The sequence below is a fragment of the Oncorhynchus tshawytscha genome, linkage group LG08, assembly GCF_018296145.1.
Source record: "Oncorhynchus tshawytscha isolate Ot180627B linkage group LG08, Otsh_v2.0, whole genome shotgun sequence".
NCBI classification, from domain to species: domain Eukaryota; kingdom Metazoa; phylum Chordata; class Actinopteri; order Salmoniformes; family Salmonidae; genus Oncorhynchus; species Oncorhynchus tshawytscha.
The window spans coordinates 32501164-32528662 of NC_056436.1; the positions used below are offsets into that span (position 1 = coordinate 32501164).

The window sequence follows — 27499 nt, forward strand, 5'->3', positions numbered from 1 at the left end:
TTCAGGGGCACATATGTACACGGTGCGAAACTCGGCCACAGCCACAGACCAACACTCATCACCAGGACTTCATTTATGTCTGGTCGTCGAGTTTAATGTCTATAAATATCTCTCGTAGCTGAGGTGGAACAATGAAGAGCGTTCGTGGGCGACACACAAGAACAAGGTCCGCCGCATGTTAAACTACTGTTGCATGTAGGTGGGGGAGCGCTGTCGCTGTCCCAGGTTGCTGAAAGCGCTCGTCAGTCGATCTGCGGCAAGCCAACGAGACAGTAAACGGTTTTTGATCGAGACAATATGCATGGACTCATGTGAATGCTGAACAATAGCAAGGCAGTTAACGTAGCTCTAGTCAGAGTAAATGGGATCTCACGTCCTCTAATGTTTAAAGGATGAAGATATTTTTCCTGTCAACCGTGCCACTGCTAATTCTCAGCTGTCTAGGTGTCTCTCGCGTCTTTGCTGGTAAGTTCATGTTTATGTACTTAAAGTATTTATTTTTCAACCATTACTCAACCATGCATTCACGTATTTGCCTTCTAGTGGGAACTCTAAGGTTAATGTGTGAGCATTAAGGGGACTGCATTGCTATCCGTGCAAATAAAACAATGGGAAAAAGTGTGTTATTTTTGTGCTAATTTGTTTCTAATTGGCATTTAGGCTATATTCTGTGCGATGAATGAGGAATCATGTGTGTAAGAATCTGTATTGATACAATGCTCTAGACATTATACTGGTACTGATCTATACTGAAACACTCTAAATAGGCCATGGAACATGAGCAGTTATGTTTCCGGATTTAAAGGCTAAACAAATGCTTTTGCAATAATTCAGCACCAGTTTTAATGCCTACGTTACGTTTCAGTATGTTTTATTACTGTAGCCTAGTTATATTTACTACCATATCAGCAAGAATAACACTAGCCTTTGATCCAAGCAGTTGTCAAGTGCTTATTCACAAGATTTAGACTGATATGACGTTAAACTGACTTAACCAAGTAAAGCTGACCATTTAATTAAGTAGTACATGGTACAGGTACAACCCCAATGTCTCTGAAAATGAAATAGCTTTAATAATGCATTTTAAAAAATGTTTTACTTAAAAATCTGTAATTAACTGTTATCACAGAATGATGGACAAATATATATTATACAAATATGTATTTCTTCTACACACATTTTCAATGTAATATGTGATATTTATACAGCAGGGACTAAACTAATATCCATTAGAATCATGGCATTACAGTGAATGTACTATTGGCACAGCTTGCTATAACATTTGTGGAGGAAAACAACCATTTCAAATTGTTCCTCGGAAGGCTGCTGAATGAGCAATGCGTAAGGTGAGAGTGAACCCTGGGAATAGATTCCGCTGGGGTTCTCCTCAGTCTATCACCCCAGAATGTACGTTCCCTAAACACTTGAGTGCTGTAGCTTTCACCGCTCATCTTGATGGAGCACTGCAAATCACACTGACACACTACTGCAATCAGAATCCACCCACTGCCTCTACAGCGTTTACATCTCTCTCTCTCCCTCAACCTCTCTCATAAATAAACAACACAGACACTTAGGACGTGTCTACACTTGACACCTACATGCGACATCTGCTATCAGAATACAACAAAAAAACGCTTTGTGGTCTGACTGTGTTCAGATCTGGCTGACCAGGGGGCAACGTCATCAACAGTCCTCCCACATGTCTCCAGAAAACGTGTGTTTTGAGAACGAGAGGCAACTTTTCATTATAATGTTGGAGGAAATACGCTCCTAGCATGTGAAGAATGTGTTTGCTGGCCTCCTAAATGGTAGCCAGCTAGCTAATATTTAGAAAAATATTTTTGGTTTGGCTAGAGTTATGCTAACCTGTTTGCAATCCCTTTAGCATTGAGTGCTAGCTACAGAGATTAGCTGGCCAGTTAGCTACAGCCATCAGTTGTTGTGGTGTTATCATATTTAGCCTATTCCACCATTTGTAAAATGTTTACTGGCATTTAAATATAGTGTGGGAATAGGGAATCTGGACACAATGTGGACACATTTCTGTAGGTGTAGATGCATGACACGTTCGCAATTCCATGAACAGAACGCTATGATCCGAATTATAAAGATGCATGAACTGTCACGTCTAGACACAGCGTTAGACCTAGCCTAGACACAGAAACACATGCATGCACACTTGCACGTAGGCAACACACACCCTTACTGTGTCAGCAAATCACATTTCGCCGAAAGTGGGGTGCACATATGGGTTTCTGTGGGCTCATAATTGTTTCATACATTCTGATTGTGCGGGGGGGCGATTGAATAAAACATTGATTAATGAGCCAGTCCTGCAGGCAGTGCAGAGACTTCTTCTAATCCCTCCTCCATCTACATCAACCTCCTTATAGCCACAGCAACATACACCTAGTGTATGATGTCATCTCACTAGACAGTACTGTACTGGAGAGCTGACACACGTACTGTAGCAATGCAGCCAGATCGAGGATCAAATGGTGTTTTTCAATCCACTGGACCTAGGGATGTACAGTGTGTGCAGGCTTTTGTTCCAGCCCAGTACTAACACCCTGTGGTTGTCCAGGACCAAGTTGAAGAACACTCAGACAATCAGAGACACCATTAAACCACTTCCATCTCCTTAGTAGAAGTGTTGACTGGGGAGAGTCAAGGGCACTTGTGGATGGATATTTGATTGAAGTAGACATTGCACTTGTATAAGGTACTCTTAAGAATGTGTTACTTCTGGGAAAAAATCTTCAGAAAACCAACATAGAGAACACAGAAACGAAGGAAAGCATGACAAGTAATCAGAGGAGCAAAGTTAGGTACTTGAGCAGGATGGTTGGATTGACAGAAGCGTGTGGGGGTGTGTTAACACGCTGTAAACTTTACATTTGTGACGTCCTTTAATGCATTTCTGTTTATGGTGAGTCATGAAGTATCTGTCACTCTGGACGAGGAATGTAAAGCTAATGTTTCCATTTAAAATGTAAATGAACTTCAACACCATCTTAACGAGGTGGTAAATTCCACCAGCCAGTCCCTGCTCCTCGACAGACTCGCCATGAAACACAATCAATCAGTCAGTCAACCCATCAAATCAACCAATCAATCAAGTAGTTAAACAGTAACCAATAGAAAAGCCCAGCATAACCTTAGAGACCCTTTCAAGTTCTGATGAAACGAGTAGCTATTCTAAAAAGCCTTGTTTTGTTTTTACTGTAAAACGCAGCATGACTATTACACTCCCACTATGAGGGTTCTAACGCTGGCCAACCAGAGGAGTCCTGCCACTCCCCAACCCTGCCACAGATTCTCAGTAGCAGCAGTATATTAACTGTCAAGTGTCAAGTCGTCATCACACCATCCCACCCAGAGGAGTTACAGCACCCAGACAGAGGAGCCAAAGGTCGTTAAACAGACTCATCAACTCCAGTCTACTGCCAAATCACTAGCTGGCTCAAAAGCTCTTTGTGGAATATTCACTGGGAGGTTGTTTCATCAGAAAAACACCTCATTTTACAGTATGTTAAACAAACTAGGGGGACATACACTGTGGTTCCTGAAGGTCTGTATTCTTGGAACAACAGTGTTTCCTTGATACCACCCTTTCTTTCTTCACTTTAGTCTACCGTTGTTCTCCTTTATGCTACATAGACATTTTTCATCTGTTAGATTCTGTGAATCTTTTGAAATAATATGTGATAACAAAAACAGCCCATAGCTACCTGTTTTGGATGTCATCTGGCTTAAGTGCTTCCTCTAAAGGCCTGGTTGTTATGTAGGCCAGCCACTTATTGTTGGATGAATCATCCCAATTTCAAAAGAACAGATTTAGATAGTTTACCCCCGAAGACAGACACAACCAATGGAGCAGGAAACAGAACATGCATGGGATTACACAGCAGAGGCTGGATATCTTCCACTTACCACATGTATGAGGTCTGCTCCAACCAGAACGGCAAAGAGAAATGAGTGTTTGGAAGCAGAACATTATGATATAAGTAATGGAGTGTGTGCTTGTTTACGTTCATACGTTCAATACGTTTGTATTACGTACATGTGTGTGTGTTTGTGTGTCAGTGTGTTTATGTGTGAGTGGAAACAGTTAAATAGTATTCATTCATTGGCTGGCTGTATTATTGAAGTATTCAATTAGTTATTTGGCAGTAGATCTGTAGACAAAAGGAGAGAACAGACGAAGGCACAGAATTCTCTCAAAATGGCACTTGCAGTTCAGCACACACATACATTACAGCCATTACCAGCATGAACATGCACTAATAAAGCCATGTTCCCCTTGTTAATCCAAAATAACAGCCTTAATGACAGGCTGATGGTATTTTCAAACACAGTAGGCAAACACAATAGAGACAAGGCAAAATGTCAGCGAGCATGAGAAGTGCTGCAGCACCAGCAGCAAAAGAGACAAGTGTAATCTTCCTCAGAATGAGTGTGGTTGGTTTTGCCTGAACTCAGACACTGTAGACAGAGGGACCTTAAACCAGAAACACACGGGGCTCCTGATGCTCTGTTGCCGGCTCCTGCACATGACTCACAGCCCTAGAATGTACAGATTAAGACAAAGGACTAAGCCTTGTTTGCGTTCCTGCTGGCTTCTGTTGAGTAAGGTTGACTGAAATACAACTCAACCAAACAGCATCTGTTCAACATCTTTTCACAGTGGAACTCATCTTAGCAGCTTATTTTCCAACCAGACCATGTGTGATTGATATAGTCAATTGCTCACTTTTTGTCATACTCCATATCTACTCCACTTGTGATCTCTCAGAGAGCTGGGATCCATGGAACTGAATGAATTTGCTTGTCTGAGGGGCCTTGTTGCTGTCATTGAGAACACACATTAATCAAATCAAATTGCATGTATCACATGCTTCAGAAAACAACCGGTGTATACTAACAGTGAAATGCTTACTTACCAACAACGCAGAGAGAAAAAAAAGAGAAAAATAGTCTGGAAAAATAATAACAGAAGTAATAAATACACAATGAGAGACTAGCTCCTGGCCATCAGGCCTGTGAGGTGGCACTGCCAACAGACTGACGTGTCCCTGCCATGTCTCTGACGCAGTCTGGAGTCTGCTCTGACACCATGAGTGGCAGGTGGGGAGGAGGATGGCAGGTGGTATTGGTGGGGGGCCAAGCTGTTGGGCGGTGGGGGTCCAATCTGCCATTTAGAGCCCATGAGTACAATATGATAATGGTGGGGTGGTTGCGCCAGAGAATGTTATGGTGCTGTATATGTTCCTGGCCCTAAGACAGGAGCGTACACACACACTGCCCTTGGCAGCTCACCAGAGCGTAAAAATACAGTTTTTATTTCCTCCTCTCTGTTAATATCCTAGGGGATAACGCAAATGGTGTGAGTTACGCTAGAACTGGCTGTGGAGACACAGCAGTTTACCTGTAGCCCAGTCTCTCTCTCTGTCTCGGTCTGTGTGTGTGTGTGCTCATGAAACACACTGTCTCCTGGGCCTGTGGCCAAATCCAGTGTAAGAGCTGCAGGCCTGGTGACATTAAGGAGGGATAGAAGCCTGCCTCTCAGAGAGGAACCGTCACGCTCACCAGGAGAGAGAGAAGGAAGAGGCACAGAGCAAGAGAAAACACCAACTGGGCACAGACGTGAATTCAACGTCTATTCCACATTGGCTCAACGTGGAATAGACGTGGAAACAACATTGATTCAACCAGTGTGTGCCCAGTGGGCAAGAGAAAAAAAATTGAGCGAAAAATGCAGAAAGACTGAGAGAAGGAAAGTGAGAGAGAGATGGAGAGAAAGCACCATAGAGAGCCAATGCCAACCTCTCTTTCTATCTCTCTCCACCATCTCCCTCCCAGTGCCATCCTTCCAAGGAGGCAGCTAGGCATTACCCCACCAGCTGCTTCACTTCTCAACAGACTGGCTAGCACTCTACAGAAAGAGAAGGATGAGAAAAAGAGAGAATGAAACAGACAGGAAACGAGGGATGAGGAGAGAGAATAAAACAGGGATGGAGAGAAAGATGATGAGAGAAAGAGAGCAAGAGAGTGGAGTAGGTAACAGGGAGAGAAAGTGATGAGTAGGAGATAGTGAAACAAGGAGAAGGGGAGAATAGTGAAAAACCCCATCATATTTATGTGCTGTGTGTATAATGTGCCCAGCTCTACTGGGATATTGATTGTGTAGATATTACCTTGGTTTCCTGGCCCGAGGAACTTGGATGGGAACTAGATTTCATTTGTAGTTAACAGACGAGCAGTACGGCAGCTTGTCAAATAATCAACACTGCCACCCGTGCTCCTTTGCTTTTGAATTAGCTGCATTCTCAGATGCGATACTACACAATGCAGCATTGATTTTCATACTCTGGCTTTTGACATTTAATTACACAAGTGAGGGGGAGAGTGAGTGGGTGAGAGAGTGAAAGTGAGAGGCTATTTCGGCGCTCGCATCTTTGCCACTCTTTAGGCCAGCGGGTTGGAGACTTATTTTGGCAAAAGTAAATAACTAATGTCTCCTCAAAAGAGAAAAGCCCTGGAGGTATGTTTATGATGGAGCGTGGTGAGTGAAAAGCCATGGAAAAGACACACATACACACTGTGTTCTCTGGTGCTTTGGGCAAGAAGCCACACTCCAGTGGTTCGCTTTCTAGGTTGTACAGTGCCTTGCGAAAGTATTCGGCCCCCTTGAACTTTGCAACCTTTTGCCACATTTCAGGCTTCAAACATAAAGATATAAAACTGTATTTTTTTGTGAAGAATCAACAACAAGTGGGACACAATCATGAAGTGGAACGACATTTATTGGATATTTCAAACTTTTTTAACAAATCAAAAACTGAAAAATTGGGCGTGCAAAATTATTCAGACCCTTTACTTTCAGTGCAGCAAACTCTCTCCAGAAGTTCAGTGAGGATCTCTGAATGATCCAATGTTGACCTAAATGACTAATGATGATAAATACAATCCACCTGTGTGTAATCAAGTCTCCGTATAAATGCACCTGCACTGTGATAGTCTCAGAGGTCCGTTAAAAGCGCAGAGAGCATCATGAAGAACAAGGAACACACCAGGCAGGTCCAAGATACTGTTGTGAAGAAGTTTAAAGCCGGATTTGGATACAAAAAGATTTCCCAAGCTTTAAACATCCCAAGGAGCACTGTGCAAGCGATAATATTGAAATGGAAGGAGTATCAGACCACTGCAAATCTACCAAGACCTGGCCGTCCCTCTAAACTTTCAGCTCATACAAGGAGAAGACTGATCAGAGATGCAGCCAAGAGGCCCATGATCACTCTGGATGAACTGCAGAGATCTACAGCTGAGGTGGGAGACTCTGTCCATAGGACAACAATCAGTCGTATATTGCACAAATCTGGCCTTTATGGAAGAGTGGCAAGAAGAAAGCCATTTCTTAAAGATATCCATAAAAAGTGTCGTTTAAAGTTTGCCACAAGCCACCTGGGAGACACACCAAACATGTGGAAGAAGGTGCTCTGGTCAGATGAAACCAAAATTGAACTTTTTGGCAATAATGCAAAATGTTATGTTTGGCGTAAAAGCAACACAGCTCATCACCCTGAACACACCATCCCCACTGTCAAACATGGTGGTGGCAGCATCATGGTTTGGGCCTGCTTTTCTTCAGCAGGGACAGGGAAGATGGTTAAAATTGATGGGAAGATGGATGGAGCCAAATACAGGACCATTCTGGAAGAAAACCTGATGGAGTCTGCAAAAGACCTGAGACTGGGATGGAGATTTGTCTTCCAACAAGACAATGATCCAAAACATAAAGCAAAATCTACAATGGAATGGTTCAAAAATAAACATATCCAGGTGTTAGAATGGCCAAGTCAAAGTCCAGACCTGAATCCAATCGAGAATCTGTGGAAAGAACTGAAAACTGCTGTTCACAAATGCTCTCCATCCAACCTCACTGAGCCCGAGCTGTTTTGCAAGGAGGAATGGGAAAAAATGTCAGTCTCTCGATGTGCAAAACTGATAGAGACATACCCCAAGCGACTTACAGCTGTAATCGCAGCAAAAGGTGGCGCTACAAAGTATTAACTTAAGGGGGCTGAATAATTTTGCACGCCCAATTTTTCAGTTTTTGATTTGTTAAAAAAGTTTGAAATATCCAATAAATGTCGTTCTACTTCATGATTGTGTCCCACTTGTTGTTGATTCTTCACAAAAAAATACAGTTTTATATCTTTATGTTTGAAGCCTGAAATGTGGCAAAAGGTCGCAAAGTTCAAGGGGGCCGAAAACTTTCGCAAGGCACTGTATATTTCCACAGTAAACTATAGACAGTACCATTTTCTATGTTAAACCAGGCCCTAATGAGCTCCTGGTTGGGATGAGTGGCAACCCTGATTAGAAGCACCTGCTGCTCACCGGTTGTTCTCTACAAATGCTGTTTAGAATTCAAATAAAACTGTACCTGAACACTGAGGAGGGTGGTAAAGCCGAAATGTCTGTGTACGCTATTCCTGATGCAGTAAAAAATAATAGTGAATGGAATAAGGAAGTAAGCTTTACGCAACATCTTTTTGAGTGTGAAACCAGTACACTTTGTTGTTTATGGGAGATGTCAACCCCCTCTGTGCCCCTAGAACTCTAAATGTAAGGTCAACCTGGACTGTATCTCTACCCATACTGTACTTGATGGAGGTGTTGGCGGGAGATGATGCAGAGATGATGAGGGGGTGGAGTAGGGGGTGCCAAGCCTGAACTCTTTCCTTCTAGTGTCTGAAGTGGAGGCAGTGAGCAGCTCCCACAGAAGTTTCAGTTAGCCGGATCACCGTTTACACTCCGGAGGACTAGGAGACTGTCTGCAGCCCACCTGTCAGGAGAGGCTCTACTGGACAACGTCCACACAACCAGATAGATCGGAGACAGGTGGAGATGACGAGAGAGAGCATTTCAGAGATCTGAAAGAGTCAGCGAGAGAATGAAAGAGAGAATGGCTGAACAAAAGCAGAGGGAAAGAGAGAGAGACTACAAGAAAGATGGAAATAGAAAGAGAGAGTGACCAAGAGAACAGGAAAATGTGTTGTTTCTCTGCTTCCATCCAGGGACAATAAGCAGTGAAAAATAGAGTGAGGCTCGATAAAGGCTGTAATGAAACAGGTGACAGTGCATTCATAATTGAACATGGCATCGTGTTATGGCTCCCAGTCTCGCCCTGTACACCTAACGCAGACATTCATTTTTCAACAGCTGCTTAAGATGCCAAATGAAACACATTAACTCTATTGTTCCAACACTTCTTTAGGCTTTACTGCTGTTTCTGTAACTGTTGTGGGTGTGAGAATGACAACATGAATATATGCCTGCAATTCAGTGTGTGTGTCTGCATGTGTGTGTGTGTGTGTGTGTGTGTGTGTGTGTGTGTGTGTGTGTGTGTGTGTGCGTGTACTGCTCAGTACAGTAAACCTGAGGAAGAGTATGAATGACCTGAAAGCACAAAGGGAGAAGTGGTTGCCCTTGCAATCTCAATGACACGTTGGGGGGGGAGGGGGGGGTATTGAAAAGCCACTTGTGATTCCCCCAGCATGCTCGTTAGCGTCAGGGGAGGACGTGTTAATGAACATGTGCTAATTTATTGCCCAGCAGGGTCAGCTATCGCTTAGAGACAGCAACCCAAGGTTCACTTCATTTGTCTATTTATGGTCTCTCATTGCTAATGCCAGGGAGAAGCACCACATTATTGGCCCACTTTGATATTTTACTCCCCTCGGGCCATTACTGCCAGCATGCAGACTCTATGTCTGTCTGTCTGTGGGATATTTACCCATGAGATGAGAAGGGTGTCTTTGATTGCTGAGCAGTAAGCGTTCTATGAGCACAGAGGCATGAAAGGATGAAATGCTGCAGGACCAGACCAGGGTCTTAGATCAGGCAGAGGCAAAGCAACTCAGTCAGAAATCAGCCCGTGTTCAACAGTCAGAGAGAGCAGCTATACAGTTCACAGGTTGAGTGCTACGGTCTTTCCCAGGTCAGAGGGTCTGGTGGTCGGGGGGGGTATGAGTTGAGAGAGAAGGGCCTGTGGAGGCCAGAGAACGTTCATTAAATAATGATAGGCTTTATTGATCTAGGGCAGCTGGAGTACTGTGACAATGAGACTAAGCAGGAGGCAGTGATTGTGTGTGCGTGCTTGCAAGTTAGTAAAGGGTCTTAAAATGTCGAGGGGAAATAGTACGTGCAAACTGCAAGCCAACAGTTTGAGTGTTTTATTTGTTGTCTGTAGGCTGGACAAAATCTAATTTAATGTGCACTGTACAATTAGTTTACTAGCAAACACACACAGACACCCATGCAAACATACTGCCTCACTCTTTATATACCCCCTCTCTCCTTGAAAGACTGCCGAGCTGCCACCCACTGAACACTCATCCTCATGACACGGCCCAGCACGCCACACTCTACCTCCTGTCCCTCTGATGACTCCGCTAACAAAGACATGCTGGTGTCTGCTCCCTCTCTCTCTCACACACACGCACCAGGGACAGGGCTCTGAGTCCGGACTCAAAGTCATCCCCATCTCTCATCGTGTGTGTGTGTGTGAGAGAGTGAGTTTATGGAGACCTCTGTCTGCTGTTTCATTAGTCCTGACTCACACTTCACGTCATGGGGATATATGATAGCTTCCCGTCTTGGCCACCGTCTGCCAAGGAGTACATCCCCAACAAAGCAACTGGGTGTGTGTCTCTGTCTCAGGCCTTTAATCAGCAAAACAATTACTAGGCCATGATTTACACTGCCTAGCTAAAGACAAGAGTGAGCGCTAACACGCTCAATAACTCATCTGAATACATCTGCAGCACTAAATAGATGTCGGAATAACGTAACATGATTATGAGTGTCCACTCTCAATTATCTGTTCCCGTCCCTCCTGTGTCTCATCACACAAACCCATCAATCCTCAATGTCTGACTGTTTACCATACGGAAGTGTACGTGTGACACGGAGGGGCTAAGAGACAGGGCGCCCTCCCTCTGACAGTGAAGGAACATGGAAGATTGTATGTTCATTTACTCTGCAGACACTCCCCCATCGCATGAGTCATCACCACTAAAGCTCTCTGATCATTCAGGTAAACCCTGATAATGATTGTCCCATTCACTGTCTGGAATGTATGAATTGAAAGTGTTATTGAAGCTTTTTTTGAAAAACAGTTGGCATGTCCCTACTCCAGCAGGGTTTGGATCTCTCATTCATTTGTAATCACAGCGTCATCTGCTCACTTATTTGATTAAGTATGCCGCCAGGTGTAAACATCTGAATACAGCACACACACACACACACACACACACACACACACACACACACACACACACACACACACACACACACACACACACACACACACACACACACACACACACAACCAGCATGCACGCACACAAAACTGTAAATGTATTGCACAGCAACAAATCATTACTTTGAAGTGATGTAGCACAAACTCTAATTAAACTGTCAATGGTTTGCAGCACGTACAACACATTACACTGAATAATAAAAAGTAATCCAACTCTATATACACTGGAGTGTACAAAACATTAAGAACACCTGCTCTTTCCATGACAGACTGACCAGGTGAATCCAGGTGAAAGATATGATCCCCTATTGATGTCACTTAAATCCACTTCAATCAGTGTAGATGAAAGGGAGGAGACAGGTTAAAGAAGGATTTTTAAGCCTTGAGACATGGATTGTGTGTGTGTGCCATTCAGAGGATGAAAGGGCAAGACAAAAGATTGAAGTGTCTTTGAATGGGGTATGGTAGTAGGTGCCAGGCGCATCAGTTTGAGTGTGTCAAGAACTGCAAAGCTGCTGGGTTTTTCCACACTCAACAGTTTCCCGTGTGTATCAAGAATGGTCCACCACCCAAAGGACATCCAGCCAACTTGACACAACTGTGGGAAGCACTGGAGTCAGCACGGGCCAGCATCCTTGTGGAACGCTTTCAACATCTTTTAGAGTCCATGCCCTGATGAATTGAGGCTGTTCTAAGGGCAAATAGGGGTGCAACTAAATGTTAGGAAGGTGTTCCTAAAGTGTTGTACACTCAGTGTACATTATTTTGAGTTGAGTGTAATTTCACGGAATATTCAACTGACTCTAAATGTGAACCTATTCAAAATTCAACTCTTAATTGCGGGGCCATTTAAAATTCAACCCCTACAAACCTCTCCACTCTAGATTTGATTGCACTTGTATTTCTTATGAGTCCTAATTATGCTGAATGGATGTGAATACTGAATCAGGCCCCAGCTCTCCCTGGGTGAGTAATAGTGAACAGTGAAACCAGCTGTGGGGGGCTGCAGTGATCAGAGGCCTCTGTTTGTAGTAAGCACCAGGCTCCACAGTCTGATGGCCAATCTGTAGATCATACTGTCTAGAATAGCCAAGCTTTCCTGTGGAGTAGCTTATTAACCGCTCTGTGATTGTAGGGACTGTTTGAAGTACTATATTGAGTCCATGTAAATAACACATGTACCCATTACCATACCTACTGTATCCTACCCAGTACCCACTAGACAGTAAACTCCATTTGCTTCATGTGTATCTTTTCTCTCTCTCTCCCTGTCTGTGTTTGCAGACAGTTTGGCGGCTCCTGTCAATGTGACCATCAAGGCTTTGAAGTCCAACTCTGCCGTGGTGACATGGGACATCCCCGAAGGGGACCTTGTCATCGGCTTCGCCATCACACAGCAGGTGAGAGCGAGAAGGAGCGCAGTGCGGGGGGGGACACCCATCCAAGCCACACAAACACTCCCTCTCGCCAATAGGAGATCAAATAGTATCTGTCACCAATCGCCACTCACCGTCCCTGCGTTGCTGGCCAGCTGCTTGTTTTGCGGAACCGTTGTGTCACGGGACGTTGTGTTGCCAGGACGATCCCGTCAGAGCGCCCGTCTCCTCGACAACAGCAGTGGAAGATTGCAGCTGTGTAAAGAGGGAAAGCAATAACATTTCCCACTTTCACACAGTCACTCTACCCTGCACAATGGTTAGGCTCCATTCTAGCCAATCAGCTGATGATTTCCTGGTCCCAGAGACCCAGCTAAGAACCCTGGTCCCGCCCATCTCCTGACTGCTGCTCCCTCTATTCACTCCTCCACATACAGCTCCTCCACACAGTCTATTTCTGTCTACTATTACTGTACAGTATGTGATCACTGGGATTGAAGTTCACCAGGGCTCAATGTTGTGTGTGAGACTTCTACTCAACATCAGTGAATAGTTTTGTGTTACACTGCTCACTAAACGCACCTCTGTGATGATGTGCCAACAGAAGAAGGATGTGCGCATGCTGCGCTTCATCCAGGAAGTGAACACCACCACCCACTCCTGTACATTATGGGACTTGGAGGAGGAGACCGACTACATTGTGCACGTGCAGTCCATCAGCATGAGTGGGCCCATGAGTCAGCACAGCGAACCCCTGCGCTTCCGCACGCCCAAGGAGTCTGAGACACAGGCCTCCAAGAGTAAAGGTAAAAAACTCTAGAATCTCACACACAACTTTAGGATAAGACTGAAGCTAATACATACAGTATCTACGGAGAAAACAAAGTCCAAAGCACTTCTCCAGGTTCCCGTACCTTGCTGTAATGCAGGTACAGTGCCAGAAAAGGAAGAGGAAACCCTGTGCACAGCAGTATGTACACATACAGTGCCGAGACTAAAGCTTGCAGTTAGACTGTTGACAACTTTTCACTGATTCCATAAAGGCCAATACAAATCAATGGGGACACAAAGTGTGAAATTAAGTTTCACAACAGAATGCTCTTAAACATCAAGCGCTCTTACAACAATTTATGAATATAACACCTATATTAATTTAGTTGGGATATTCTCAGCTAGGAAAAACTAGCACAAAGGGATACAGAATGCTACAAACAGCCTCATCAGACACATACAGACCTACAGTCCCTAGGCCCAGACCAACACAGAACGAGATCCATATAGGTGGACGAGATGAGAACCGGTGCAACGAAAGTGGTGTTAGTGTGTGAGTGATGGCTGGGCAGAGGTGATATAAATGTGCGTGTCTCAGAGAAGTGTTTGTTTCCTGTACAGCCAGGCAGCCACTGTGATAAATGGCTACAGTATTAAGGCATGACTCAGCACCGGTCGCATGATGATGCAGCCTCCATATCCCTCTATGTCAGTGGTATTCAAACTTTTTCAATGGGCACCCCATTTTGTCTGCAATAATTTCTTGAGACCCCATTTTTTCACAAGAATTTCCCACAACCCCACCCTAAATATAATGACAGAACCTTAACATCGGTACATTTAGATTTTTATAGCAACAAATAACCTTCAATTCATTACATTTATCTCTTATCAAAATGAAGAAACAAATAAATATATTTACTGAATAAAATTATATTTTTTGTAATGATCTTTCTCAAGAACGTATTCACACCCCTTGACTTAGTTGTGTTACAACCTGAATTCAAAATGGATGAAATAGCTTCTTTTTTTTTTGATCACCCATTTACACCCAATACCCCATAATGATGAAGTGAAAACACGTTTTTAGACATTTTTGCTAATTTATTCAAAATTAAATATAGAAATAACTCTTTGTAAGTATTCACACCCCTGAGTCAATACTTGGTAGAAGCACCTTTGGCGGTGATTACAGCTGTGAGTCTTTCTGGGTAAGTCTTTTAGAGCTTTCCAGACCTGGATTGTGCAACATTTGCCCATTATTCTTTTCAGAATTCTTCAATCTCTGCCAAAGTGGATGTTGATCATGGCTAGACAACTATTTTCAAGTCTTGCCATAGATTTTCAAGTAGATTTATGTCAAAACCGTAACTCAGCTACTCAGGTGCATTCACTGTCTTCTTGGTAATCAACTTCAGTTTAGATTTGGCCTTGTGTTTTAGGTTATTGTCCTGCTGAAAGGTGAATTCATATCCCAGTGTCTGGTGGAAAGCAGACTGAACCAGGTATTCCTGTAGGATTTTGCCTGTGTTTAGCTCCAATCTGTAAATTTTTTTATCTGGAAAATCTCCCCGGTCCTTAACGATTGCAAGCATACCCATAACATGATGCAGCCACCGCTATGATTGAAAATATGGAGAGTGGTCCTCAGTAATGTGATGTATTGGATTTGGATTCAGGACAAAAAGTGTTAATTTAGTGCCTTGTTGCAAACAGTTTTGGAATATTTTCACTCTGTCAATTAGGCTAGTATTGTGGAGTAGCTACAATGTTGTTGATTCATCCTCAGTTTTATCCTATCACAGCCATTAAACTCTCTAACTGTTTTAAAGTCTCCATTGGCCTCATGGTGTAATCCCTGAGCGGTTTCCCTCTGACAAATTAGTTAGAAAGGACACCTGTATGTTTGTAGTGACTGGGTGTATTGATACACCATCCAAAGTGTAATTTAATAACTTCACCATGCCCATAGGGATATTCAATGTCTGCTTTAAAAAATATATATTTACCTTCCAATAGGTGCCCTTCTTTGCGAGGCATTGGAAAACATCCCTGGTCTTTGTGGTTGAATCTGTGTTTGAAATTCACTGCTCGACTGAGGGACCTTACAGATGTGTGGGGTATAGAGATGAGGAAGTCATGTTAAACACTGTTATTGCACACAAAGTGAGTCCATGCAATTTATTATGTGACTTTTTAAGCACATTTGTTTCTCTTGAATATATTTTCGCTTGCCATAAAAGGGTTAAATACTTAGACTCAAGACATTTAATCTTTTCATAATCAATGAATTTGTCCAAATTTTCACAAACATAATTCTACTTTAACAATATGGGTTACTGTGTGTAGGCCAGTGACAGAAAATCACAATTTAAATCATTTAAAACCACAAAAATGTAAAATTTTACTGTGGAAAATGTCAAGGGGTGTGAATTCTTTCTGAAGGCACTGTATGTCCGCTGAAGAGAGACATGAGAGGATGAGAAAATTGGTTGTGATCAGTCAGGGAAATAAAAGTGCTGAAAACATGTTGGCTCACTATTTAAAAAGAATAATGGCGAACAAGCTATAGGAAGAAAAATCCCGGAGTTTTGGCGCAGGCAGTGGAAACCCATCATTCGGGGCAGAGCCCGACCTGTTTATCTAGACAGAACAAAACAAAAAGTGGACATTTATTTACTTATATTTGCCTGATTTGCATGTTATTTTGGCATTAATACGTGTCACATATAATTTTGCAAACAATGTAAAAAATAAAATAATAATCAAGTTAATAAAGCCACACAATATGGCCTCTTTTTTTTGCTTTCTTGAGTAAGGCAGCTCTAAAATGCAGGTGTTTCAACCTAGCTCAGTGCTTTCTGTGGTGGTGGGGCAGCCAGCGGAAAATCAGTGTTCTGTCACTCATAGGGACACTGCGTCACCGCAAATCTATGTCGGGGAGACACTCTAGACCCAAACTGTTACAGACCTATATTTATCCTACCCTGCCTTTCTAAGGTCTTCGAAAGCCAAGTTAACAAACAGATCACCGACCACTTCGAATCCCACTGTACCTGCTACGCTATGCAATCTGGTTTCCGAGCTGGTCATGGGTGCACCTCAGCCACGCTCAAGGTCCTAAACGATATCATAACCGCCACCGATAAAAGGCAATACTGTGCAGCCGTATTCATCGACCTGGCCAAGGCTTTCGACTCTGTCAATCACCACATTCTTATCAGCAGACTCAACAACCTTGGTTTCTCAAATGACTGCCTCGCCTGGTTCACCAACTACTTCTCAGACAGAGTTCAGTGTGTCAAATCAACAACCTTGGTTTCTCTGTTGTCTGGACCTCTGGCAGTCTCTTTGGGGGTGCCACAAGGTTCAATTCTCAGGCCGACTCTTTTCTCTGTATACATCAATGATGTTGCTCTTGCTGCTGGTGATTCTCTGATCCACCTCTACGCAGACGACACCGTTCTGTATACTTCTGGCCTTTCTTTGGACACTGCGTTAACTAACCACCAGACGAGCTTCAATGCCATACAACTCTCCTTCCGTGGCCTCCAACTGCTCTTAAATGCAAGTAAAACTAAGTGCATGCTCTTCAACCAAATCGCTGCCCGCCGTCCAGGATCACTACTCTGGACGGTTCTGACTTAGAATATGTAGACAACTACAAATACCTAGGTGTCTGGTTAGACTGTAAACTCTCCTTCCAGACTAACATTAAGCATCTCCAATCCAAAATTAAATCTAGAATCAGCTTCCTATTTCGCAACAAAGCATCCTTCACTCATGCTGCCAAACATACCCACGTAAAACTGACTATCCTACCGATCCTTGACTTCAAAATCTTAGCTACCAAGCTAGACAAGCAGTCATCATCATGAATCAAGTTGACAATCTGCTGGCAAATCCTTTTCAATCCAAATTATAGGTAAAATGTATTGGTGCTCATCGGCCATTGGACATTAACATTACACAAGTTGGAAATCGCAAATTCAACAATGAGTGGTTTGGAAGGAATCAACAGCATGGGCCAGAATAGTTTGAATACATTGTCCATGCTGTCAATCCTGCATGACTTCTGCCGTGTTCAAAACAACTGGAAACTCTGAAAAAAAACAAGCTCCAGCTGGGAAAATCTGTTTTGAACGGTCATAAAATTCGGAATTCCAAGCCAGGAAATCTGCCATCTTTCTAGTGCGCCGACCTGAAGCTCACTGATGTCAAGAACCATAATAAATCCAGAGAAACTTTGATGACAAATTCAAGTGAGAACAGCACAACAATGCAAGTCCAAAAAGGTATTGTATGCTGCTGCATAAATGATGTAATATGCGAGGGAGATATGTGTACTGCAGATAAGAAAGTAATACTAAGTGTATGTTGTGTAGTAAGCTGTTAGTAGCCCATGTACCTCACCCTAATAATTTGGTCCCTTTCCCCCTCATAACTTAGCCTACTGTTCTGACTTGGTGGTGCACATGTCGACTATTAGAGAAATGTCATCATTGAATATTGTAAGAGCGTTCATTGTCTGATTATATGCCCCCTTTATTTATCCTATGGCTCTGACTTGGTGTATAGGGAGAATACCGTAAGAACGGCCCATGTTCTGAATTCTGTTGCTGTACATTTCAAAATTGCTGAACAAATAATTATACTGACTACATCCTTCCTAGCTCGCTCATCAAAGTCTTAATCGAAATGACAGATTGCTCGTCATTCCCTTGTGCCATAGTTTGTACATCTCAATTGGCAGTAGAAACCACATTTGTTTAAGCAAGTCAGCCATAAACTATCTTTTTTTTTAAAGGCAGTAAATTAAGCTGAATGAACAGTTTTGCTGCCAGACAAGGCTCCGCTGATAGCCAGGTGTAGCGGTGGTAAGGATTCACTCCATGGTGCTGAAAAGAAAGCTCTGCTGTCGGGACAGCATTATGTAGGCCCTAACAGTTTGTGGGCATTGTTGGTCACCATTATATTGCAATGAATGTATAGTTTAGTGTTGTGTAGTGGCTTTGCTGGTATGCATCTAAAACATTTTTTTTATCACTAGGCGAAAGCAGGAGATAAAGAGAGGAAACAAAGAAAGCTGTGATCAGACAATTTGAGATCCTGTCTGTTCAAAACAAAACACAATTATTCTGTATAACAGACAGACTGCTCTGACATTCTGACACAGACACTATTTTTCCCCTCATCAATCTACGCACAATACCACATATGACAAAGCAAGAAACGTTTTTTTTAGATTTAAATATATATATATATTTTATACTGAAATATCAAGTATTCAGAACCTTTACTCAATACTTTGTTGAAGCGCCTTTGGCAGCGATGACAGACTCAAGTCTTCTTTGGTATGACTCTACAAGCTTGGCACACCTGTATTTGGGGGGTTTATCACATTCTTCTCTGTAGATCCTCTCAAGCTCAGTCAGGTTGGATGGGGAGCGTCGCTAAACAGGTCTCTCCAGAGATGTTCGATCTAGTTCAAGTCCGGGCTCTGGCTGGGCCACTCAAGGACATTGAGACGTATCCCGAAGCCACTCCTGCATTGTCTTGGCTGTGTGCTTAGGGTTGTTGTCCTGTTGGAAGGTGACCCTTTGCCCCTGTCCGAGGTCCTGAACACTCTGGAGCAGGTTTTCATCAAGGATCTATGTACTTTGCGCCGTTCATCTTTCCCTTGATCCTGACTAGTCTCTCAGTCCCTGCTGCTGAAAAACATCCCCACAGTATGATGCTGCCACCACCATGCTTCACCATAGGGATGGTGCCAGGTTTCCTCCAGACGTGACGCTTGGCATTCAAGCCAAAGAGTTCCATTTTGGTTTCATCAGACCAGAGACTCTTGTTTCTCATGGTCTGAGATTCCTTTAAGTGCCTTTTGGCAACCTCCAAGTGGGCTGTCATGTGCCTTTTACTGAAGGGTGGTTTCCATCTTGCCACTCTACCATAAAGGCCTGATTTGTGGAGTGCTGCAGACGTGGTTGTCCTTCTGGAAGGTTCTCCCATTTCCCCAGAGGAACTCTGGAGCTCTGTCAGAGTGACCATCGGGGTCTTGGCCACCTCCCTAATCAAGGCCAAGAACCCAAAGGTCACTGGTCCCCCGGCTCAGTTTGGCCGGGCGACCAGCTCTAGGAAGTCTTGGTGGTTCCAAACATCTTCCATTTAAGAATGATGGAGGCCAGCCTTCAATGCTGCAGACATTTTTTTGGTACCCTCCCCAAGATCTGTGCTTCGACACAATCCTATCTCGGAGCGCTACGGACAATTCCTTTGACCTCATGACTTGGTTTTTGCTCTGACATGCACTGTCAACTGAGGTATTTTATCAATGGAAACAGAATGCACCTGAGCTCAATTTCGAGTTTCACAGGAAAGGGTCTGAATACTTAAGTAAATAAGGTATCTCTTTTTTTATTTTCCATTATGGGGTATTGTGTGTAGATTGAGGTAAAACATTTCTTTAATCCATTTTAGAATGAGGCTGTAACATAACAAAATGTGGAAAAAGTGAAGAGGTCTGAATACTTTTCAAATGCACAGTATGTGTTTGTCTCCCAAGACCATAGCTATAGAACCAGCATGTGGTCTGTGACCAAGACTCTTGGTGAGGGAGGTTTTCTAGCTAGACCAGCGGGACAACTCCCTCCTGGACATCTGCAAAACTGTGCTGCAGTAAAACAGGTGTATAACACTCCAAGACTATATGTCTTTACTCATATAATCCTGCAGCTATACAGCATACAGTTTACCATGTCCCTGAATGCTCCCACCTGCAAACTTCCTCCTGTACAAACAGTACAGTCCCACCTCTCCCTGCAGAGGACTCAACCTGTCTCTAGGATTGGAGACCGTCTTTGACATTAGAACTGACCAATATTAGCCATATGGAGGCCATCTGGCAGCGGTGTCAGGAGCCTCTGGCTTTCCAGCTTGGATTGGTTAATGTCAAGATACATAGACTCATCGATTGGCTGAATCAGTCATTGGGAGAACCTGCTGGAGTGTGGTGAAGCTGTGGCGAAATCTGCACAGAGCCTTCACCATGCTAATGTACCAGTGTCACTGCCTACTTCTGTTTGGTCTTTAAATGGGGGGAACTTGTGTGCTGAACTTTAGCCAGCTCTCTACTGAATTCAGAAACATGTTGCTTTGTATGAGTGGACCTTGAACACACACAAACACACACTTTTCTGATAGTTTTTGGCCCTTAGGACATTAATAATGATTATTGAGTTCTATTTAGGCCCAACTCAATCGATCGTGGCTGCTGTGATTAACTCTCTCTCTCCAACCCCTTCAGAGTGGGGATCCCCACTGACCCTGTCTCAGGCTTATGTATTCTCTTCATGCCCAGCTTCTACTGAATCCTTTGACACCATCAGCCTCTCTCAGAAATAGTGGGCAAATTGAGCCATGTGCTGTGCGGTTCCCACATTCCCGCTCTTCAATGAGGAGATAATTGTGGAGCCTGTGCACAAGTTGTTAGGGTTGAGTCGGAATCATGAAAAACGTGGCCTGTTTGAAGTAGTGCTAGCTGACAGAAAGCCAGTGGTGAGTGGTGACATCCTGGGACTGAAGAAGAATAGAGAGATCAGTCTACACAATAGGGGGTGTCAGGGGCAAATTGTTCTATCCAGCTGACACAGAGCAGAACTACTCCTGAGTATGTATAATTACAGTAGAGACCAGTGGAGGCTGCTGAGGGGAGAACGGCTCATATTAATGGCTGGAATGGAGCAAATGGAATGGCACCAAACACCTTGAAAGCATGCATTTGATAACATTCCACTGATTCCGATCCAGTCATTAACACAAGCCCGTTCTCCCCAATTAAGGTGCCACCAACCTCCTGTGGTAGAGACAAGTTCTACTGGACTGAAGTTCTGCCTGGCATATTCACTTAGCAGATGATGGATTTCACCCCAACACTCCCCCATCATTAGACTGACCTTTCAGGAGAACCTGGGATTAATAAGCTGCCAGTTACCAATAATGACTCTGATGATAATGTTGCCATGGTGATGAACTGATTGTGCTGCTGTATTTGACACTCCAGACGAGGTGACCATGGAGGAAGTGGGAGCTCAGCTGAGGGCGGGGGAGTTCATCATTATCGTGGTGGTGCTGATCATGTGGGCAGGTGAGGGGTGGAATGTTTCAAAAGGTCAGAGTGCTACCCACACACTAGGGTTGCAAAATTCCAGTAAGTTTCCCCAAGTTCCCAGTTTTTCCAGATATCCTGGTTGCAGGAATCCTGCTTATTCCCTTCTGATTCTGGGAACATCCAACCAGGATTTCTTGAAAACATGGTAATTTGGGAAAAGTTACTGGAATTTTGCAACCCTGCCACACACCCACCCACCCACCCACCCACCCACCCACCCACCCACCCACCCACCCACCCACCCACCCACCCACCCTCATGAATGTAGAAAAAAAAGAAAAGGTATATTTAAACAAATATGGTCCACAATTTGTTGTAATTTGTCCATGCTAAATGATTTCAGTCTGCTTTTCACTGCGGTAATGTGGTTGTTATTTACTTATTGTGTATGTCCTTTTCTCCGCCTCTCTGTCAGGTGTGATCGCTCTCTTCTGCCGTCAGTATGACATCATCAAAGACAATGAGCCCAACACCAACAAGGACAAAGCTAAGACCTCATCAGAGTGCAGTACTCCGGAGCACCCGACGGGGGGGCTGTTGCGCAGTAAGGTATAACCCCTTCTCCTCCCCACTGAGTCCCCACCGTCACCGGGCAGGTGAATCGTCCCAGCGACTTAAAAACGTCCACTTTCACCAGCAGTTAACACTCCCATAACACCATTAGAGCTACGCCCACCACATAACAGAATATGCATTGATTTACTAGCATTGATGACAGCACTTCATCCCCCCCCAAAAATGGTTAAAATGCAAAACATGCATCTCAGGTCATAAGTTACAACAATGCTATAAATCCAAAGCCTTTCAAATCAATGCATAGACAGCCCATACGCTGGCATGATTGTCCGATGTCCATTCGCTTCTCTCCATCAACAACTGGCTGATGACCTCTGCCAACTAAACCAATTGACACTAAAATGACCAAAATACCCCATCTCCCTTCCAGAGAGAAAGCATCATAACCCTCCCATTCTGTCCAGGCGCTCCATGCTCATACACTAGCAGAATTATACTTTATTCCAGGTTTAGAGACTGGCCTTCATCTTTTTCATCCCTGCTGTTTCCCTTCTTCCCCTCCAGTTCCCCAAGAACAACAACAACAACAACCGGGCTCCATCTGTGAACATCATCGAGGTGTGACGGCCAGAACACTCTCTAATCCAAAGGATTGAGTGTATTCTAAACAGAGCAACCAAAGGGCCCTTTATGCCCATCTGCTTGTTAGGATGAGGCTAGGACTGTGGGTCGTGGCCGGCCCTTTGGCATGGGGCCTGGGTGTGAACTGGGCCCTCAGGACTCCAGGGTCCAGGTTTCAGAGTAGAGGCTCTAGATGTGGTGGCAGGACTGTGGCTGTCGCTGCTCTAATTATTGCCAGAAGGTCAAGGAGATAAAGGCCAAATGGGTTCAGCTATGAGTTGAGAGAGAGGAGATATGAACATGGCCAGGGGACTGCATATAACCAGGGCCAGAGACCCTCTCTCTCAGCTTGTTGTTAATGAACTGAAACACACTGTCCCGGCCCCTGTTCCCCATACTGCAACCAAGGCTTGAGCACTGTGCACCGTGTGAAAATGAACTCCCCCTACTGCATCTCCTCTCTTACAGTGTTTATTTATTTGCCTCCTATTATGCTGATTTGCTGTAAGGCACATACTGTAGTTTCCTTACTATTGCTTACCTCCTTTGACATATACCTCTTATTCAAACTACAGTATATATCACTGTATCAAAACCTGTTTCATCTATTCACAACAACTTCTTATTTGTAAAGTACCAGTTTTATAGATCTCCTTCTGGCTCAACTCCCTGAAACCTCCTCTGAGATGTGTTTTCATTCGATCAGAGCTAGTTAGTTCCCCGCTCAGGGAATTCAGACAATACAAGGCTAATTTTGGAGGCCTTTCTGAATCCAAGCTGGTGGCTATGACGTCAGGGCAAGATCAAAAGGAGCACTCAAGACACCCGTGTGGCAGAATTCTCCATTTATCTGGAGAATTAAAGCTTGTTAGCTCTGACAGCAGAAAAGAACGTTGTCATTTATAAACAAATCTGGTCTCTACATTTATCGTTGATTTACCTTAAATATAACATTTTCCTTTAAAAGGTCCAAAGCAGCCATTTAAAAAAATATCAATATCAAATCATCTCTGGGCAACAATTAAGTATGTTACTGTGTTTGTTTTTGGTTAAAATGATCAAAAAGAAGAAAAAAATTGCTTCTTAGCAAAGAGCAATTTCTCAAGCAAGAATTATGCTAGGACCGTCTGGGAGTGGTCTGAGTGGGGAGGGGAAAACTGGAAACTAGCTGTTATTGGCAGAGAGGTTTGGAACTATCTTTCTTATCGGACTATTAACTTATTGCATGGTGATGTCCCCATGGAAAGCCCAAAGCTCCATTCCACCAAAATGGGTGAAATTTCAGGCAGTCTTTTCAAACTGCTCTTACAATAAAAGGGCTTTATCCAAATGTTCACAATTACACAGTATTATTCCAATCTCAGTGTGCAGATATATATAAAACACAGGAAAATCACGTTGACTGCACTGGGCCTTTAGGGGATAATCCACACCAAACGGCTTAATTCATACAATTAACAGTGTTAAATAACACTAATATGTGAATATATTTCTTAACAAATGTTTAATTTTGTTGTTATAACAAGGTTGCTAGAAATATGTGAAAAGCATTGTGGAAATATCTTGCAACAAAACCCACAATGCAATGCTATTTCTGAACTGCCTGGCTAGCTAGCTAGAAAACATAGCTATACACAATAATACCAAAGTCAATATCAGCATGTGAAGTAGCTAGCTAGCTGTATAATCGCCTAAACAAACTGCACAATCAATTTAGGAGTCTCTTAAAATTGCAGTTCATCAACTCGCAATGAAGCGAGTGCAGATATGGTACGTTGCTATGGCAACAATGGCCTTTTCCCACAGACACACGGGGAGCATAGAGATAAATAGTAATGGCGTCTTTTTGAGGGCATTAAATCCACCATGGTTCGTTAGTCAAAGCATGTGGGAAAATAAAGACATGAATCGTAACTGGCTCGTTTCATCTTGTTCTTGATACCATGTCTTGTTTTGAGGTGTTTTGACTGATTTAATGTCAATGCTGATATGGCTAGCTAGCTAACCAACAACTGTAATGACGTATGAGGGACAAGTGCTCATTGTGCAAATGTATTTATGTTTTCAATAAAACATTGGAGAGGAAATATAGCATACATGTTATCAACAATTCAAGCCAACCCTGTCTGTTGTGCCCCATAATTGCAAAAGCGTCAGTTTTGTTGCTAAACAACCAGACCGTCTATGGGAATGGCTAAACGAACCAGAGATAACTGATTTCCTGTTTTTAGGACTAAAAGCTGGCGAGCTCTATTGCGAGATGGTACTTGAAGGAGAAACTGAGTTTAATCATTTGGTACACTGTTTAGATTGGGCACATCTAAGTGAAATATATACTTTTTCATGATTATATAAACAGATGGATGTGTTCCAGACAAGTATGCCATACCATCTATTGGCTCACTTGGCGATCTGGAGTGCAGGTAATTGTTTAAAAAGCGTCATAAAATGTGATAAGTGCGTTATCCCACATCTCCGTTGACGAGAACCATTTGGCTATGCCACATTCCTACACCATTTCCTGATTTCACAGATAGACCACTTAGAAGTTAAATCATGGGGAATTGTTTTATTTTACCCACTGATAGAACATAGGCTTTCAAGAAATTGACAGGAGATTCATGAATTTTATTTCTGGTGGTGGATTATCCCTTTAAGTAAAAATTATATTTGACTTATAAGTAGATTTACTAAAATGCTACTGTTCAAATATTTTAAGTGTATCGTTTCTCTTATCACCTACTTTTATTAGTGAATGTTCAAGAGAGTTTACACTCACCTTTAAGAGGGGCCTGACTCATGTGCATGGACTGGATGTGTCTCTGAGGAAGGGCTAAACAGGCCTCCCCATGACAGCAATAACAGCCCTGAGTGGAGCAGTAGAGCATCTCACACACCGGCAGGCCATGAAGCACCTGTCCAACCTACACTCAACCCAGCCACACTTAATGCAGGGGGACTTTAAAATGTGATTAAATAAGTTTAAAGTCCTATTTTATGAGCATCCTTGTTTATGAAAAGACCTTGCTAATACGATATTATCCCGATACTTTGGTGCCGATACGATATGCATTGCCATTGCCATTCTCACGATTCTACATGTATTCCAATTCGACTGTGATTTTATTACGATTCGATGTTCCAAACATATTGCTCACCATATGTCTGCTGCAGAGGAACAAAAGACAGCCATGAGAACGTTTTGATCAGTCATGGAAATAAAAATGCTGAAAATAAATTGTCTCCCTATTTAACAAGATGATGGAAAAAAAGTTTTGCTGCAGGTACAGCCAACTAGCGCAAATATAATATAGTATAATATAATATAATATAGTCAAAACGATACATCTTCAAAAATAATATCCCGATATGTAACTGTATTGATTTTTCCCCCATCACTAATGAGCTCCATATGTTGGTTCTAAACGTTGACCCCTTTGATTCAGTCCCATCTGACATCATCATTAGTAGTCATCTTCACAGAAGGGCTTCCACTGAATCATCTTCAGTGTGAGAGTCCATCCTCCCCACCCCATGTACTGTATCACAGGCAGGTGTTGACATGCTGTACGAAGAGACTATGCTGTGGAGATTCTCAAATTGGCCAGACAACCTCCTCCACATCCCCATGAAGGGGACATTGCTGTGGTAATGTGTTTTAGGTCTGATTTAAAAAAGCACTGCCTTAAACACCTAAATATTCCATTTTGTTTGATAGGATGGAATGGTAAGGGTCCAATTTGTTCCACCTTTTCCATTTAGTATTTCCCTGCCACTTGGCCCATGGAGGCTGCAGTATGTTATGTTAAACATCTGTGGTCTGGCTGTATCCATTATGAGATGGTATAGGAGGAAAAGTAGAATTTGATTTATTTTCTATGGGATGGGCAAATGTAATGCTAAATAAAGAGCATGACAGAAATGTGTACATATGTTTTCTCATCAGTTATGTGGTTTCTAGAAATGCTACATACAAGTATTATTATTTGAGAAATGTGTCAACCTTTTCACATTCTGTAAAGAGTGGTATTGGTGAGAGAAATTTGTCTTCAGGCAAAGATTTTTGAAGTCTTACGGGCAATGTAAATGTCACGTTATTAGAGAGACTGAACATTTGTTCATGACACTTTGCTTTCAATGTATTTATAACATTCTATCGCTGTCCTATTTGACCTATATCCAATGTACAACAATCTTGTTAAAATGTGCTTATTGAGGAATAGAGAAAGGTAAATATACAGCCGAGGGAGGAGGCAGGAAGGTAGACTATTCTGTACTTTACTCTCATTGATTACTCCAGTTCTGTTATGACGCATCACATTGTGAACTGTAATTTCGCCTGTACCCGTCTCGGTGAACAGACCTCTCTGCAGGTGATTGACCTTGGCTGTGGGGGAGTGGCAGACTAATGACAGGCAGAGCACAGCGATGTATAAATAGGGGAGAGGGGGTTGACTGATGACTAATAAAATATGTTTTTTTTTTATCTTTCTCCTTACTTCCACCATTAATGAGAAAGAGGGGAGCAGAACTCAGCTTCCATTTCTCCAATAAGCAGTGATTCGTGTCAGGGACAAGAGCAGGCTTTAAGCAGAAATGGAGGAAAGAGAGAGAGAGAGAGAAAAGGAGGGAGACTGAGAAAGGAGGAGGCCCATATGATGGATTAATACAGACATATGGATGTTCGGAGGACAAACTTGCTGGCGAGGTCTCCAA

General features: G+C 43.1%; 1 protein-coding gene across 1 annotated transcript; it reads left to right on the forward strand.

Moving 5' to 3' along the window:
- On the forward strand, positions 1 to 27267 carry LOC112256613 (fibronectin type III domain-containing protein 5). Its single transcript, XM_024429966.2, has 6 exons — positions 1 to 465; positions 12617 to 12732; positions 13313 to 13514; positions 21539 to 21622; positions 22062 to 22195; positions 22727 to 27267. Exons 1-6 carry the CDS (start codon positions 393 to 395, stop codon positions 22784 to 22786), a joined length of 669 nt encoding a protein of 222 aa, XP_024285734.1. The 5' UTR covers positions 1 to 392; the 3' UTR covers positions 22787 to 27267.
- The last annotated feature ends 232 nt before the right edge of the window (positions 27268 to 27499 follow it).